Here is a 14998-nt window from a genome sequence, read left to right on the forward strand (position 1 = left end):
AGCCACTCAAATTACTTTAACAGAAACACCACCTGTGAACATGGCCTTGAAGTAATCACTTGCAGAAGCCATCATTGCTCTGTGAACTGGAAACACTTCGTCACCATCGCCGGGAACTAAGGTCACATCACAGAGCAAACCTTCCACTCGCAGCTGGTCAAAACCCTGCAAGAAGAGCATAAGGTGAAGCATATATTTGATTTGAGGGGGGAGCAGGAGTCCTTGCTTCCCTTCAGTAAAAAGTGAAATTTACTGACTTTTATTCACATACACACTACAGTTCCAAGAAGTCACAGCGGAATAAGCTGTCATCTTACATACCATGGTATCTAATACATTAAATGGTAATTATTCACTGGAAAACTTAAACAGAATAATTATTATTTTCCATAAATAACTGAAGAATGCAAAGCGTACCGTGCCTAAACAAGTAGCCTTACTCATTACAAACATTCTTTTCAAGAAGCAGTTTTTTTCAACAGCTTATACTCCATAAGCTGTTTTAGGTAGGGACAGATATCATCGCTTTGTGACCTACCCATTCTGGACACACATTCATCCTGGATATATTTCTGTTCCATACCATTCAAGTGCTCTGCAACCTAAGAGGCTGCAAAATGCTGGGGCTTGCAAGGAAAGCGGTCACCTGGTTACATGATTATCAAATTTACTACCAATGTTACCAAGCCAAGCTCCAAAATATGCTCTTACGTTAGTATATCTGCTCTGCTTCCTTTTCTGAAGTACTTACTCCACTGAAGTACAGTGCTAACTGTAATAAAAGAAACAGTCATCTGCAACAGTACGCTAAAGAAAGATCTTCCTCCAAATGTACGCCTGGTTGGGGATACTGGCAGATGAGTCTCCTTCATGAGGAGGCATGAGCCTCCTTCATGCACTGCAGAACAGAAGCTCAAACATAAAACAGTTTCCTTCAGCCAGGCATATCATCTGATTTTTTTCAAGTACTAACAAACATGCAAATATTGCCTTTATAGATTTATCACTTGAGGAAGTCTTGGCATCAGCTCCTAGGATATAAAATTTAAGATACCTTAAAGAAAGGCTGTATTTTTAAAGCTACAAAGATAAGCAGAGAAGGACATTCAAATTTGTCAAACAGAAAAGGACAGAGTACAAATGAAGAGGTGAATTATTAGCTCTAATAAATATGAGAAGCCAACACAGGATTATGTTCTATAGCATCTTGTGTGATATTTATTGCCAAGCTTTCACACCAAGTCAAATCAGCAGCATAACTCACGACACAGTGTTGCACTGAAGCCAGGACTCTCTCTACGGGTCATAAGAAAATGGACTGTAATTATGGTATCAGGCTTGCAAGACAATGGCAATAAACAGGGGAAGTAGGACTCCTCTATCGGCAGCAGTCTTCAACTGCAGAGAAACATGGAGACCTCCCACATTCCTTATAGTCCCTTCCACCTCACCCAGAACAGCTCATTTCTGATGCACAAGAGAATCAGATATTTCACAATTCACAAACTCAGGCATTCAGAGACGCAAACCCCTTATTCTCAGCTCTTACAAAACTGATGTATTTCAAGGACTTGAACAACCCTGTAGTTTTTACAAACACAGCTTTACAACTACTAGTTCTCCATTGGCTCAAATTGTGAAGAAAAGACTAGGATGAGGAAGAAATAAGATCTCAACACTTGGCCTAGGCTTCCCAATATCCTTATTTGCTGTTATGTCCTTACCAACATTAAAAGCAAATATCTTTGCTGCTAGAAAACTGAGGACAGAATCTCATTCTAATAATGTGCAAATTGAGCACAGCACAACCCTGCATCTGGTGTTTTATGGTTTTGTTCTCCCCACTACTCTCCTTCGCTGATGGCAGCTCTCCAAGGAATTATGCCATACTCAATGCATACCTAAGTCTGCGCTCCTGAGAAAGCTTGCGCTGGAAAGTAGCCAGAACCATCCAAGTTTTAAGCTTGGTTTTGTACGATGTGTAAAATCCCCAGCAGAAACAAGAAGATAAAATGCTTTTATATTTAGATTCTTAAAGTTTTAGGGCATAACGTTTTTATCTGTTAGAAGAAAGCACTACCATACGGTAGCCCCGTATAATTCCATAGTTTGCTTGTGGCTAAACAGACACAAAAGTACAACAGGGAACCAGGATATTAGTTTTAAGACGTCGCGCCTCAAGATAACGACTCCGCTACAATCTTCCAATCAGAATGGCGCTTCATGTAGAAGTGAGCAGGATCGCAGTGATCTGCACAGGCTTCACGAAGCACAGTGCAAACCTGTAATGTCCCCCGCATGGAAAGGCTCAGGGCTGCTTCCAAGTGTTGCTAGAGATGTGGCTATGTGGAACCACTGGACTTTTAAAAAGCCAGAGCTACAACCATCTTAATTTCTCTGAGCTAATTTTTTGTAGTTACAATAGTCACTAAACATGGATTTAAAACAGATGATTTACTCAGTCTTCACAGGAAGAAAGAGATCATCACAGACCTAGTAACTCATCTAACAGATTTCAGAATACCTCAGGCTTTACAAAAAGTACCCAACCTTAAAAAAATAATCTTGTTAGCAAGTTTAACAGCAAGCACGCCAAATGTTTTATGCAATTACACATTTACACTAAAATGATCTTACCATTTAAAGTTAATTTGTTTTTTTAGCATAAGCACAGACAAGCAGAACCGCTAATCTGCAGAACATATAAGAATGTTAGAAAAATAAAGTTTCGTGGAAGTTAGCTGATACAGTTTTGAATATATGAATATATTTTGGTCAGATTTTAGAGCACAACCAATCACCTTTCATCTCCTTTTCTTCTCTTTTGTAGGCTCTACAGCACCTTTGCTACATGGTCAAAAGTTCTGTTGTTGGTGGTGTTTTTTCTTTTTTAATACAAAACTTTTGAAGATTAAAAAAGAAATACAGAGCAGTGAAAGTGTTAGATTTATCAACAGGGAAGATTCTGCATTTTGAGAAAGAGGGATACTCATTCGTGACTGACAAAAATTAAAGTTACCTGCTACCTGCAGCATAACAGCTATTCTTTAATATACACTAACTGCAAGAACATGAAACTCATTGATTTAATAGCTATTAACATCTTGTTTGCCTAGCTAATTGTCAGACTGCAGGCCATTTCACAGGTAGTTCTGTAGAACATACAGTGACAAAAAAATAAAAATAAAATAAAGTATCTGTTCAGAAAATAGAGCATCTTTCTTTCTGCAGAAAAAGCAGGCTTCCCAGCAATGTGTGGGCTCCTTTGCTGCCGTGCAGAAGTTGCAGGCAGTTGGCTGTTTTTCCAAAGGTCAGTTTTTCCAAGCTTTTGCTGAAAGTTGAACCTTTAACTCTCAGGAAAAGAAATGACAAGCCATGATGCTTCGGGGCACCGTCAGCACAGCACCCAAACACACACTTTCCAAGGCTTTTCAGGAACTGCTAGTCTGAAAAGGCTGTAGAGTGGAGGCATGGCTTATAGAGCCTTCCAAATTCTCCGTACAGGTCATTAGCGACACAAGAGTAAGCAATTACCTGTAACACCACAGAACTGTGCGTATTGCTGGTGAAAAATCTCGTGGTCCCTGTCTTCGAAGACTGTAGATGGGCAGAGACGCCCATATCGCTGCTCCCCAGAGATACTTTCATATGAGGGTCCTCCTCTTCCACCAGAGATCTAAGAAGATGAGAACACAGAAGCCTTAAGAGCAAATTCATTTTCATTCAGTGCCCTTGTGTATTAAAACCACAGTCTTCTCGGGTAAAAGGTAACAGCATAGAGGCTATGGGGCAAAATCAGCAGGCAACACAACCGGTCCTTATTGGTCCCCATCACCTAACCTAAGAAAGGGAAGTGTTAGACTATCTAAGCAGTCTAACTTAGAATTCTAATTTTTAGCTATATTTTCTCCCCCAAGATTAAGAAACTTGGGCACTGTTTTATTTCTATTTGTGCTTCTAGTATTTTAGGATGTTTTCAGGCATTCGGCATTCAAAATCAAGTATCTCACCATGCCAGATTGCCATGGAAAGCCAAAAGATTAAAACATTAAAGGTAATTTTAAAGTTAAGTAATTTCATTTTTTATGGGCTGTATCAGCTTGCTCAAGTATGAAAACAACAATAGAAAACATATCTAGTGGAGTCTCAAACAGTAAGTTAAACTACTTTTAGAAATACATAACTAGAAGAACTCTTCTAGGATATGAAATTCAGTACTTGACTATTGCAGGCAATCACTTCCTATAATTTTCACTTAATATTTGTTAGTGTGAAGAGTCAGTACATGTGATTTTGATCCCAAATAATTACTCTCCAATCTAAATAGGAAGGGCTATTTTTAAGTAGCACTGCTAAAAAAATTACTGCACTGTTACTGACCTATCGCTTTAATCTTGAGATGTAAAGTAGATTTACATAAAGAGATGTGCATATAAAATTCTATCTATCCTAACCTGTAATTATTGTAAAATATAAATAAACCTAATCTCTAGAAATATTAATAACTAGTTCCCATAATTTCCATGATTTAATATACTACCTATTGGCATGCACACCAACATAATGCATGCTCTCTCTACAGATGTGCATATATACAATATTAATTAGCAAGCATACATTGTTAACTCACAGATGAGGGAATTTTCATTATTAATAAAGACTCCATATTTCCAAAAAGATTCATATCAATTTGACATATGTGCTGCAAATCCCAGATACAAAAAGCTTTCCAAATTTTTACATGCAGGTAAAAACATTGGCCTCCAAACTAGTTTCAGAAATTACTTTAAATAAGAGACAAGAATGCGTTTAAATTAGTTCCCCTCTCCTTCCTCCCAAGATTTGACTGGGATCACTATGTAAGGACAAAATGGGAATGTGCAGATGAAAAAATAATTTAATTTTCCCCTTTTTTTTGGTATGTTGATTACTTATAGCAGTTTCTGAAACTTATGAATTTTTCTGATAGCACTGATGTGCCTTGTTCAAACCCATGGTTACTTAGGGTCAGCTATGAAAACATACTCAAAACAAATTCACCATTCAACAGTCTACATGGGTTTGAAACAGTGAGATTTTATGCACACAGACATAACATTGTAGGAACAAGGGTACAGCTAAATAGCTTTGCCTTCTAATGCAGTAACCCAATATTCATACATCCAAAAAATTGCATTAAATGTGGAGGTACTGAAGGATGCAATAGTTCAGCCATTTTAAAAACAGAGTGATTTCCAATTCATAAAACAAATCCAGAGTGTGGTTTAAATAAAATTTTTTACATAGTATATCATACTCAGAAAAGTGTTCTCCAGGCTATCCTTGGCATACAATAAATGCATCATTCAACGTAACACAGCAGCAAAGCAGTTGCTAGCTCGCGACCCAGAAGATTTTTTGTTCATTTTGTTCTAGTTCTTTGTTAGTTCGAACATAATAACATCAAGGAAAGAGTCTACTGTGGTTTCAAAGGATATTCAGTCTTTAAATTTGTTTACATGTCTTTCTAAGAGAAGAAACACAAAACAACATTGGGAAACTTCTGAGCGTGGGTGGGAAAGTGCTGCAGATTCGACTAGCATTAATTTGACTGCATATGCTCTTGAAGGTCTTCCAAAAATGTCAAATCAGATAGCCATTATATGAAGAGGCTTTTACAAGACTCTTTTTAAACTCAGAAAACGCACTCCTCAATCATTAGGGCTGGGGGGAAGCAAACCAACTTGCTTGCCAGTTTGGCACGAGCTTTTTACCATGGTTACCACATGTTATTTCCATTTCTCAACAGCTAGCATACTTTATAATGTTTGCAAATGAAGGCAAAGACCTTGACCGTGATGCATTTATTCCAACAACAGCAGTAATAATGAGACCACTTTTCTGGACTGGCCGCTAGGAAGCGGCAGTGTTTTGGTCACCGTTACACAGCTCCCTTCTAGAAGGTCCAACAACCCAGCAGCCACCATCACCACAAGCACTTCCCCACCTGGACTGGGCCAAATATCACACTGCTACCACAAAGTGAGCCGAAATACTGGAAAAATGAGAAAAAGCAACCTACCCAAAATACATTTCATTAAGGTATTTACCCACTTGCATCTGAACTCCTACCAGTAGGAGACTAGTAAATACTGGAAAGAGCATGCACTTTGCAACTTGCATATCCTGGCAAACGACAGTCTATTTGGCACTTCCCTGGTAGTGGATTTGGCATCATCTCCACTAGTGTTTGCCAATACAGAGCACACAGCTTATTTTATACACATCTCTGAATACAAATTACATAAAACTTTCCAAGCTTTGTCCTAAAAGCACCTCTAACATGATACCTTGTTACTACAGCATACACAATAGAGAGAATACAATATATTTTAAAACACTTATAATACAAAACCATGCATTTAACAGAGCTGAGATTTGGCTTCAAGCAATTATTTCTCCTATCTGATTTTCAATACATAATGGGCAGTTGTCTAATATTTCTATCATACATATAAGCTCAGCAGCTCACAAGCCTCTCTGTACAGAATTGCCTTGATGCTATTCTGCAGAAGACACTTTCATTGTTTCTCTTCTACAATTGCTGTTAGATATGTACAGGAATATAATACAGCTTGTGTACGCTAATTAGACATTAAAAATGCAAACCTGAATGCTATAAAAATCCAGAAATATAAATGTTACAGTTCTAATCTCAAATGCTAACTTGGCTGCATTTGACTCAGTGAGAATAATTTTAAAGATAACCAGACAATATTGTTCTTCTAATACTAGTCTTTGCTTTATATTTAAACAGCTATTATGAGGCCTTTAATGTTTGCAATACACAAATGCTTCTAACAGTCTACTGCCAACACAGAGACCTAGTCCATATTAAAGAGACAAAAACAAGTTACTGTAAAGATGCATTGTACTAATCAAACAAATCAACTCTTCTACTTCAACTGCACCCCATTCAACATTTAGGGATTTTTGTCTCTTTGAAATCATGACAATGTTTTCTTTTCTGGAAGGTTACTGCAAGTTTAAATAAAATCCACAAACAATTTTTTAAATCCCCTCTCATTCCCATCCAAAGGAAAAAAAATATGTTGTTTTATATACACTGCATCTTTAACCTACAGCTTGCTTAACAGTTTAGGAAGGACCAGCACATGCTGTCATTATGCAGAAAGTGACATTTAGGAGTTTATTTTGGCAAAAGTTACAGTGCAAGTCAGCAATAAGACCTGGAAACTGTACACCGGCCTGCTGAACCCCAGTCCTGTGACGTACATACAGAAGGAAACAGCACTCCCAAAGTGACAGATATTCTGAATTTGCCACTGGCATTGTACCAGTTTCAACATTTATCTTCACATAACAATAGAAGCTACTCATCTTTGCAAGACAACGGAAATGCAAAAGTGCTTACACATTGCATTGATACCAGTAGACAAAGAAATGAAGACAAATAGTACGTTATATATAACAAGATTCATTTAAAAAACTGTCCTCTAAAGAAATTTCAAATTATTCAAAGTACAAGTTCCATTTTGGGGGCTGTAAAGCTAATATTCAAAAACAGCTCTGCCACTTACGTCCAGGCCACAAAGGTTCATGTGAATTTACACCCAGTTGAATTCCCAGTGCGCACACAGTAAGTACATCTGCCTTGTTTAGGCACTGTTACCAACTGCATTATTTATATTCATTAACACAGGTCTGCCAAGCACTATAACTAATTAGATAATAATGAATGTAAATATATTGATTTGTACTGTATTGTAAGTACAGTATATCACTATTAAGCATACTACCAAAGAAGAAAGCTAATTCATTTTCTAATTAATTCTATTGTTCTGATCAATAGAAGTCATTAAACAAGAAGTGCAGCAGTAGCATTTTTAATCAGGGTGAAAAAAAGTTGGAGGAGACAACTACAATAGCATGCAGTGATAATTCACAAAATGTTGCTACAAATACAGATATTAACACCACTTTCAACATATACACTTGGTCTGCAGTTTTCCATCATAATTATAGGAGCAACTAGATTCTCTTCATTTTTCTCTTTACATGTTTCCTTTTTAATCTTGCTTATCCACTAGAAGTTACCTGAACACCCTCTTAGAGGGTTTGTGCAATTACCTTTAGAACTAGAACTTTAGAACTAGAAAGACAACCCTAAGCCAAATGTTGAGCTACAAAAAATATTAAAATAGTGGGTTTTTGTTTTTTTGGGGGGGGGTTTTGAGCTCAGGTGGAAGAAAACCATGCTGCAGTGAAATGGCTAAGTATCACCCTTGTGGAGAAGATGAAATTTAAATAAGAACAATTCAGTAATATCATTCTACATTCACCTCATTTATTCGAAAGAGATAATAAAGTTCAGTGGCTTTTAAATGCTAGTCAGTCAGGTATATAATTCCCTAAATCTAATCACAACGCAGGACAAAATGTAGAGGGATAACAACAAGAACAAGAAGCAGCTTCTGTTAATGAAAAGATGACTGGAAAGTGAAAATCATCGCAATGGGTCTTCATAATGAGTTTCTAAGTTTAATTGCTAGCACCTACAGGTAGAGAAGAGGCACAGGTAAGCATCTGGACCAGCACAAGCGTTAGGGAGCTGAGTATTTCTGGAACATATTAAAGAAATTTGAAAATACGCAGACAAAAGCATTTGCAGGACTGCTCTCCGTTACTACTCCCAATTCTGTATACCACTTCCCTAGAGTATCTGCAGCGATTTATGTAGGCTGCAAGGACTGACCTCAAAAGGAGAGCAGAAATACGTACAGCAGCAGAGGCTATAACCTGACGGTCAGGACAGGATACGAGAGTCGGTAGTCAGACCAAGAATTTGAACCTTACTCGATCTGTACCTGTGGCTTGGCTGACAGAGGTATCTGTCTCCATCTCGGATACAACCAGAATTTGTATCTTCTTTCAAAATTGGTCTTAAGTAATGGAACTTTCCAGCCAATACCGACAAATATTTCTGAGCTGGCTTGAATTACAACCCGATTCACAGAGGCAGCAGGCAAATTGCTTTCTAAAGCACTCAGCAAATATTAACCTGTTAAAATAGTTCATATAAAAGTGACTTCTGATAAGCACGAATCTGTGGAAACTCTTTTACTCTCAACTAAAATATTCAGGTGTGGAGTTGCCATTTTGTACAGCGCTCAGTGACAGGAATGAAATAAAACAATTCTCTGATGTTTTTGTAGTAAGAAATTGAACTCTGATGCGACAGAAACAAGGCGACTACAGAAATTATTACAGTGAACTTGTTCATTTATATCAGTAAATCACTGATCTGTTTGAAATGGTCAGAGTACAGTGCATGGTCTTGGAATGCAAAAAGAAGAGCATCAGCCTACATCTACAGATATTTCAGAGCACATGTTCCCTGATTTATTTTAAAACCCACAATCTCTGCATAACTCAGTACAAGCTTACCAAAGCAATATTGCCCAGACAGAGCATTCTTAATTTGGTGAATGCTCAATGGCTTGTTTCTGAAAGGATTATAACCTTATTTTCTTTGTCAAATTACTATCCAGTGAACCATGACTGCAAGTGTTCTGGTCACTGGTAAATGGCATCTTCAGAAACTACTCTTGGCATGTGCCAGTACTCTGGAATTTATCAAAGGAAGAACTGGATTTCAATTTCATATTATGATCTTATCACAGGACAAATCTTTATTATTTTATGTTCTATCAAAAAATCTGGTATATTACAGGGCTATAGTACATGCAACTGAGTATATGTTTTGCTGCTGAAACTATTAATGAAAAGGCCAACTGAAATACAATGAAAGTTTCAGCTATTACTAGAATATACAGTAATTCTTTATTTCACATGCTTAGTCTGCCAAAATATATTCTTAGTATGCTTAGTCTGCCAAAAAAAAAGTAAGTATTGACTATCTCACTGTCTTCCCCTTATGAACAGATGTTCCAGCTTCCTGAGTAATGAATCTAGGAATTCCCCAATAAATTACGTGACCACCTAAGAGCTCAATAAGTGTAACTGATATGGCAATGTTGTATAAAAGAATATCTCATCATGCATGCTGATATAAAGACAGACAAATATTATTATAATGCAGATGAACAAGTTGCATAATCATGGCATTTCACATTTCTTCCATTCTGCATCTTCTACCCACACGTTTTCGGGAAATTCTTTATTCCAGCAAAGTTACTCTTACTCTTGTCCTCCCCTAAAATAACTTCTCATCTTTTTATTACTACTTTTCAACAGGAGTTTCTGTAACTTTGTTCTTCTGCAGTATCAGTAAAAGTAACCACATTTATCATTTGTTCACAATTACTTACTATAAAAATACAGCAGAAGTTTGCACAGGAAACCTAAGTTTACATTTTCCAAATATATGCATGACTCCAGCCAGAAGAGAAAACAAAGACAAAAGGTAATTTTTGTTCCGAGAGGTTGACAGGCTGATCTGTCTAACAGATCAGCCAAAATGTTTAGCAAAGAGGCTTCTGGAGCTCCCGCTGTTGTTTTGGGGGCATACGGGTACTGGCACAGCGCATTCGGGTTCATGCTCTGTATCCTTTGCTGCTGATGATCTGAAATTAGGATGGACAAAACAGCAGCACTGGAAGGCACTAAGTCACCTGTCACTTAAAACACACCCCAGTTCCTACTCATAAGGCTTCTACGATGAGCACTAGTCACATGCGATCCGCTTCACATGTCACTGTTTTACTGAACAATTTAAAGGATGCTTTTTAACAGATGAACTAGGGATGTGATAGTTCACCTAGAAATACTCTGCATTTGTCAGGTTACTGATATGCATTTCTTACCTTTTCTCTCTCATGTAGAAGAGAAAGTAAACTGCATTTTCATGCTGTTTACTTGAAAAGGGTCGCCACAACCCAAAGTTAACAAATCATTACCTCCAATGGATTAACGCTGCTGTTAGCTACTACGGCGTGAATTTAAGAGCTTGTATTTGAATATCACACTTTTTACACCTGAACTTGTTTATGTATCAGCATACAACGGCAGAATATGTAAGCTTTTCTTTGGTAACCCGATACCGAGTCCCTCTAAATCAGAATTCAGGGAGAAGCCCTGTAACTACAATCGCTGAAGGTATCAAAGCCACCAGGGGAACAAGGACACGCTCAGACCTGGGCTTCAGCGACTCGGACACAGAATCACAGTCGGGCTCAAGGCAAGTTATTCTAGAAACCGAGTTTGGGGACCAGTGCAGAAACATCTAGCCATTTTGAATTTATGTTTTTCCTCCAGATTATAGTGAGGTCTCTTTGGACTGCCACACGAAATCATGAGTCTTGGCGTAAAGTCTCTACCCAAGCACACGGGCTCATGATGTACACAGAAGTGAGAAAAGCTAGTAGAAATACTCAGATGACTAAATAAGTGATGACTGTCCCAAATGCCAATGGATCTGTGTGGAAGCGGGGGAGGCAGAGAGAAATGAGGATATTCTCCACATTGCTCGACCCCTTTTAAGTCTGCGATGGCACCAAAGCCAGCACAAAATTAGGTCCCACAAAACCAGCAGGAGAGGACTGAGCAATAATATCAGCAACAACAACCTACTCCCTCATACACAGCACAGCCAGGCTGTTCAGGTGTAATTTCCAAGGACACACGCACAGAAAAGATTCTCCTCAAAATTCCTGCTTAAAAAAAAAAAAAAAAAAAATCAAAATTCATCAGATGTTTCAAACTGTTTGCTGCATAATTACGGCCCCTCGGCTAAACCAAATTTGTTTTCCACCGAAACAAAGCAATAGTTGGTGCAGTCATTGCTATAAAGCTTTTTTTCCTAACAGTATTTAGTCTCTCTGGGACCCTTAATATAACATTCGCATTTATCTGTTTGACAAAGGGTTTACATTCATTTAGCCATTTCTAGCTCAAATTTGCAGACTCAAATTGTTTAATGACTCTGAATTAGAAATAGTTCTCTAATGACATTTTGCCAAAGTTGTCGTTACGCTATTGATTTCTATCATTAAGAAGAGAAAAAGCAGGGCAAGCACGCATGCTTTGTAGCTTTTCTACAGAAGCAGAACTACTTTAATTTCCTTGAAGTTCGAAAAGGTAAAATACAGCCATCGCTCAGAGGCTCCACTTTTAGGATGTACATTGTCAGTGCAGCCTAATCTTCTGCCCTTTATAATTACTCTTAAGTGTTCAAAACGCAAGGCATAACTGGAGCTAGGCAGCTGAATACTTCCCAGGCAGTACAAAACACTTAAGAAAAACATTCGGCATTCACAAGGAGATTACAGATCTGACACGTCTTTAAATTTAGTTTATATACACACATAGAAATTGTTAAAACTGGCAGAATGATTCCTTAGAATGAAAGCAAAATTAATGGACTAAAACCTATATTTGTCTATCTAAGGTGTTATCTGTGCATTCAAGATTTGGTCAAACATTTCCTTGCATTGCAGTATCGGACCTAGAACTCCTTTCCATATCCCCTCTTTCTGTCCCAGAACAGTTTTCTGTCCATATGCTATCCAGGATAGTTTTGATAGCTTAAAAGCTATCAAAAAAGACAAAAATATTCTGACATTACAGTTTGTTATTTAACCGTTGCTCCTTCTGCTACCAAGGTCTGTTCTACCATTCCTTTTCCTTTATCATTTATCACAGTTGTTTTATCATTCCTTTATTACAATCTCCTGCCTTTTTTTATTACTTCAAATTGTAAAATATTTTTCCCCCCAGATCATAAAGAGTTTAAATCTAAGCATGTCAGATAACAAGTGTGGGCTATTTGTCAATGCCATGAAAAACACATTTTTGCAACTTAGGTGTTGCAAGGATTTTTTTCTCAGTCATTGCTAGACAAAGTAATACAGCAATAATATGAATGTGCACCTCCATTTTAATGTCATGTCTACACATTTTTACACTGCTATTCCCACTATTATCACTTAGAACAAGGGACTCATTTTCAAACCCCAATATTCACCAACTGCTTACTACAAAAATCCCTGGGTACCCCCAAACTTCAGTGGAAAATACCATATCTCAATAAAGGCTGGCGAGTAGGAAGTGACAGCAGTCACTGCGCAACAATGTTTTCCTTCAATAGCAAGGAAATAATGGCAAAAATGACAAACTGGCAGATGTGACGTTCTGGCAGAATGGGCTGAGCAACATATTCAAGATAGTCCAATAAAGACACTTTAGCATGTCACAACATAATGTCAATATTGCAACATCATACCGCATAAAGAGCAGAGAGTGATTTTGAGAACCACAGCATCAAGTCTGCACAGAAAAAGCACTGGAACTGGGAACCTTCACAACAACCAGTTTCTCTTTTGTTTTTGCCAATTTAATGCTACAACAAAGTTTCACATCTCCAACTTGGAATATTCTATTGAAAAACCTAATATTTTAAAACAGCAAAAGTAAGATTAACAAACACAAATAAGAAGTCTATGAAGAAAATGACTGGGATTAAAAGCTGCCTTCTACTTTCAGAAAATAACCCTCTTGTAGTCCCCCTCGCCCCCAATTCAGCTGTTTGCATGCATTTTTGGATTATTTTAAAAAATATTTTGGGAAGCCTGCATGTTGACTTCCAGTCTGTTGAAATCTGAACTATCGAGGAAGCAATTGCTCAGAATGGAAACCCAGCCAAAGACAGGTGAGCCTTTGCCTTGGTGTGAATAAGGGCTAATCTGTCAAATGCTCAAAAGCCCAGCAAAACAGTTTATTTACTGAATATGACCAACGAAAACTGCAGAGACATGTAGGGTGGTCTCAAGAAAACTACCTAATACAGATGGTCTCTGATGAATTATTTGTCACTGCAGAAACATTTTTTCTCTTTTAAGTACACAACATTGTATAGTATAAATTTAAGTTCATTGTAGAGCAAATCAGAGATTTGGGAGAAGACACAAGAACTTTAACTTACATAAGCAGCTGAAACTAACACTGATCACTCCCAAGTATTAAGAATTTCTTCAACTTTTCTACATAATAACTGATTTGCATTACAGTACAGCATTTCCTATCAGACAAATTTAAAAACACGTGACTCTGGATAGACATACTTTGTTGCAAACACTTTGATAATAATATATTTGTATCACCATATTTGTTTATTTCTCTTAACTTTAGCCTGTTATTTATGAAAACACATTCAAAGGTTAGTTTCCACTCAAAGTATCAAAACGCTGTTCAACATAAAAAGCTAGAAGGCACTGAGGTTACAAACCAGTTATTCTGTATTAAGAATTTAAAATTTACTTATTTTTTTCAAACACAGCACCCTGAGGATTGAAAACACTTAACATCTAGCTTTTCAGAAAACAGCTAACAATCATTCTCACATGAGATCAGAATTATAGAAGTTCTCATTATCCTCATTTCTATTTAGTGCAAAAATAGTATTTCTGTATTACTGAATTCTTTTTTTGGAGTGCATGACAGTACTCCAGTGTCCAGAGTTTCCCCATACATCTCTTCAATCACGTCAATGGCATGGAAAATTTGGAAAACAGTATTAAGGACATACTGCTGGGAAGAAGTAAGAGAATTCTCCCTTCAGTTCGTAATGCATTAGACAACACGATCTGTGATCATTCAATAATTAGGACACATACTCCGATACACTTTAAACTGTGTTTATTCAGTGAAACTCTGTACTGTTCTCCACCCTCTCTAAAGCAGTATTTCAATTCTTAACTTCTAATTACGCCAGTCAGGGTTTTTTGTTCCTTTTTAAATTGTGGCCGTCAATGCACGCCTACAACTCCAAGGAACGCCACATTTCCTACGCGCTATTACTCACTTTGTCCTTTCCTCTGATTCACCTGCTGAACTGCTCACCTGACCACACTAACATTAAGTGACCTAAGTCTGCCCCAAATAGTCAACACAACAGCAGATATGAACATACAATCTCACTAGTGGAGCATACACTCGCTTAATAGCTGTTGCACTCATTTCTACAAAAGGAATCTATATC

General features: G+C 37.5%; 1 protein-coding gene across 6 annotated transcripts in view; it reads right to left on the bottom strand.

The window, feature by feature from the left end:
- The window catches only part of KLHL13 (kelch like family member 13), an 89255-nt gene that overhangs the window by 20543 nt on the left and 53714 nt on the right, over positions 1-14998 (bottom strand). For 5 of the 6 annotated variants that reach the window (XM_067303987.1, XM_067303986.1, XM_067303988.1 and 2 more), the window contains 2 exons: positions 3535-3676; positions 33-165 (listed from right to left, as the gene is read on the bottom strand). In XM_067303987.1, coding sequence (XP_067160088.1) covers positions 33-165; positions 3535-3676 — 275 coding nt within the window. The remainder of the gene's footprint in view (positions 1-32; positions 166-3534; positions 3677-14998) is intronic. The other variant, XM_067303989.1, reaches the window with a different exon arrangement.

Source organism: Apteryx mantelli, chromosome 13 (genome assembly GCF_036417845.1).
Source record: "Apteryx mantelli isolate bAptMan1 chromosome 13, bAptMan1.hap1, whole genome shotgun sequence".
NCBI classification, from domain to species: Eukaryota; Metazoa; Chordata; class Aves; order Apterygiformes; family Apterygidae; genus Apteryx; species Apteryx mantelli.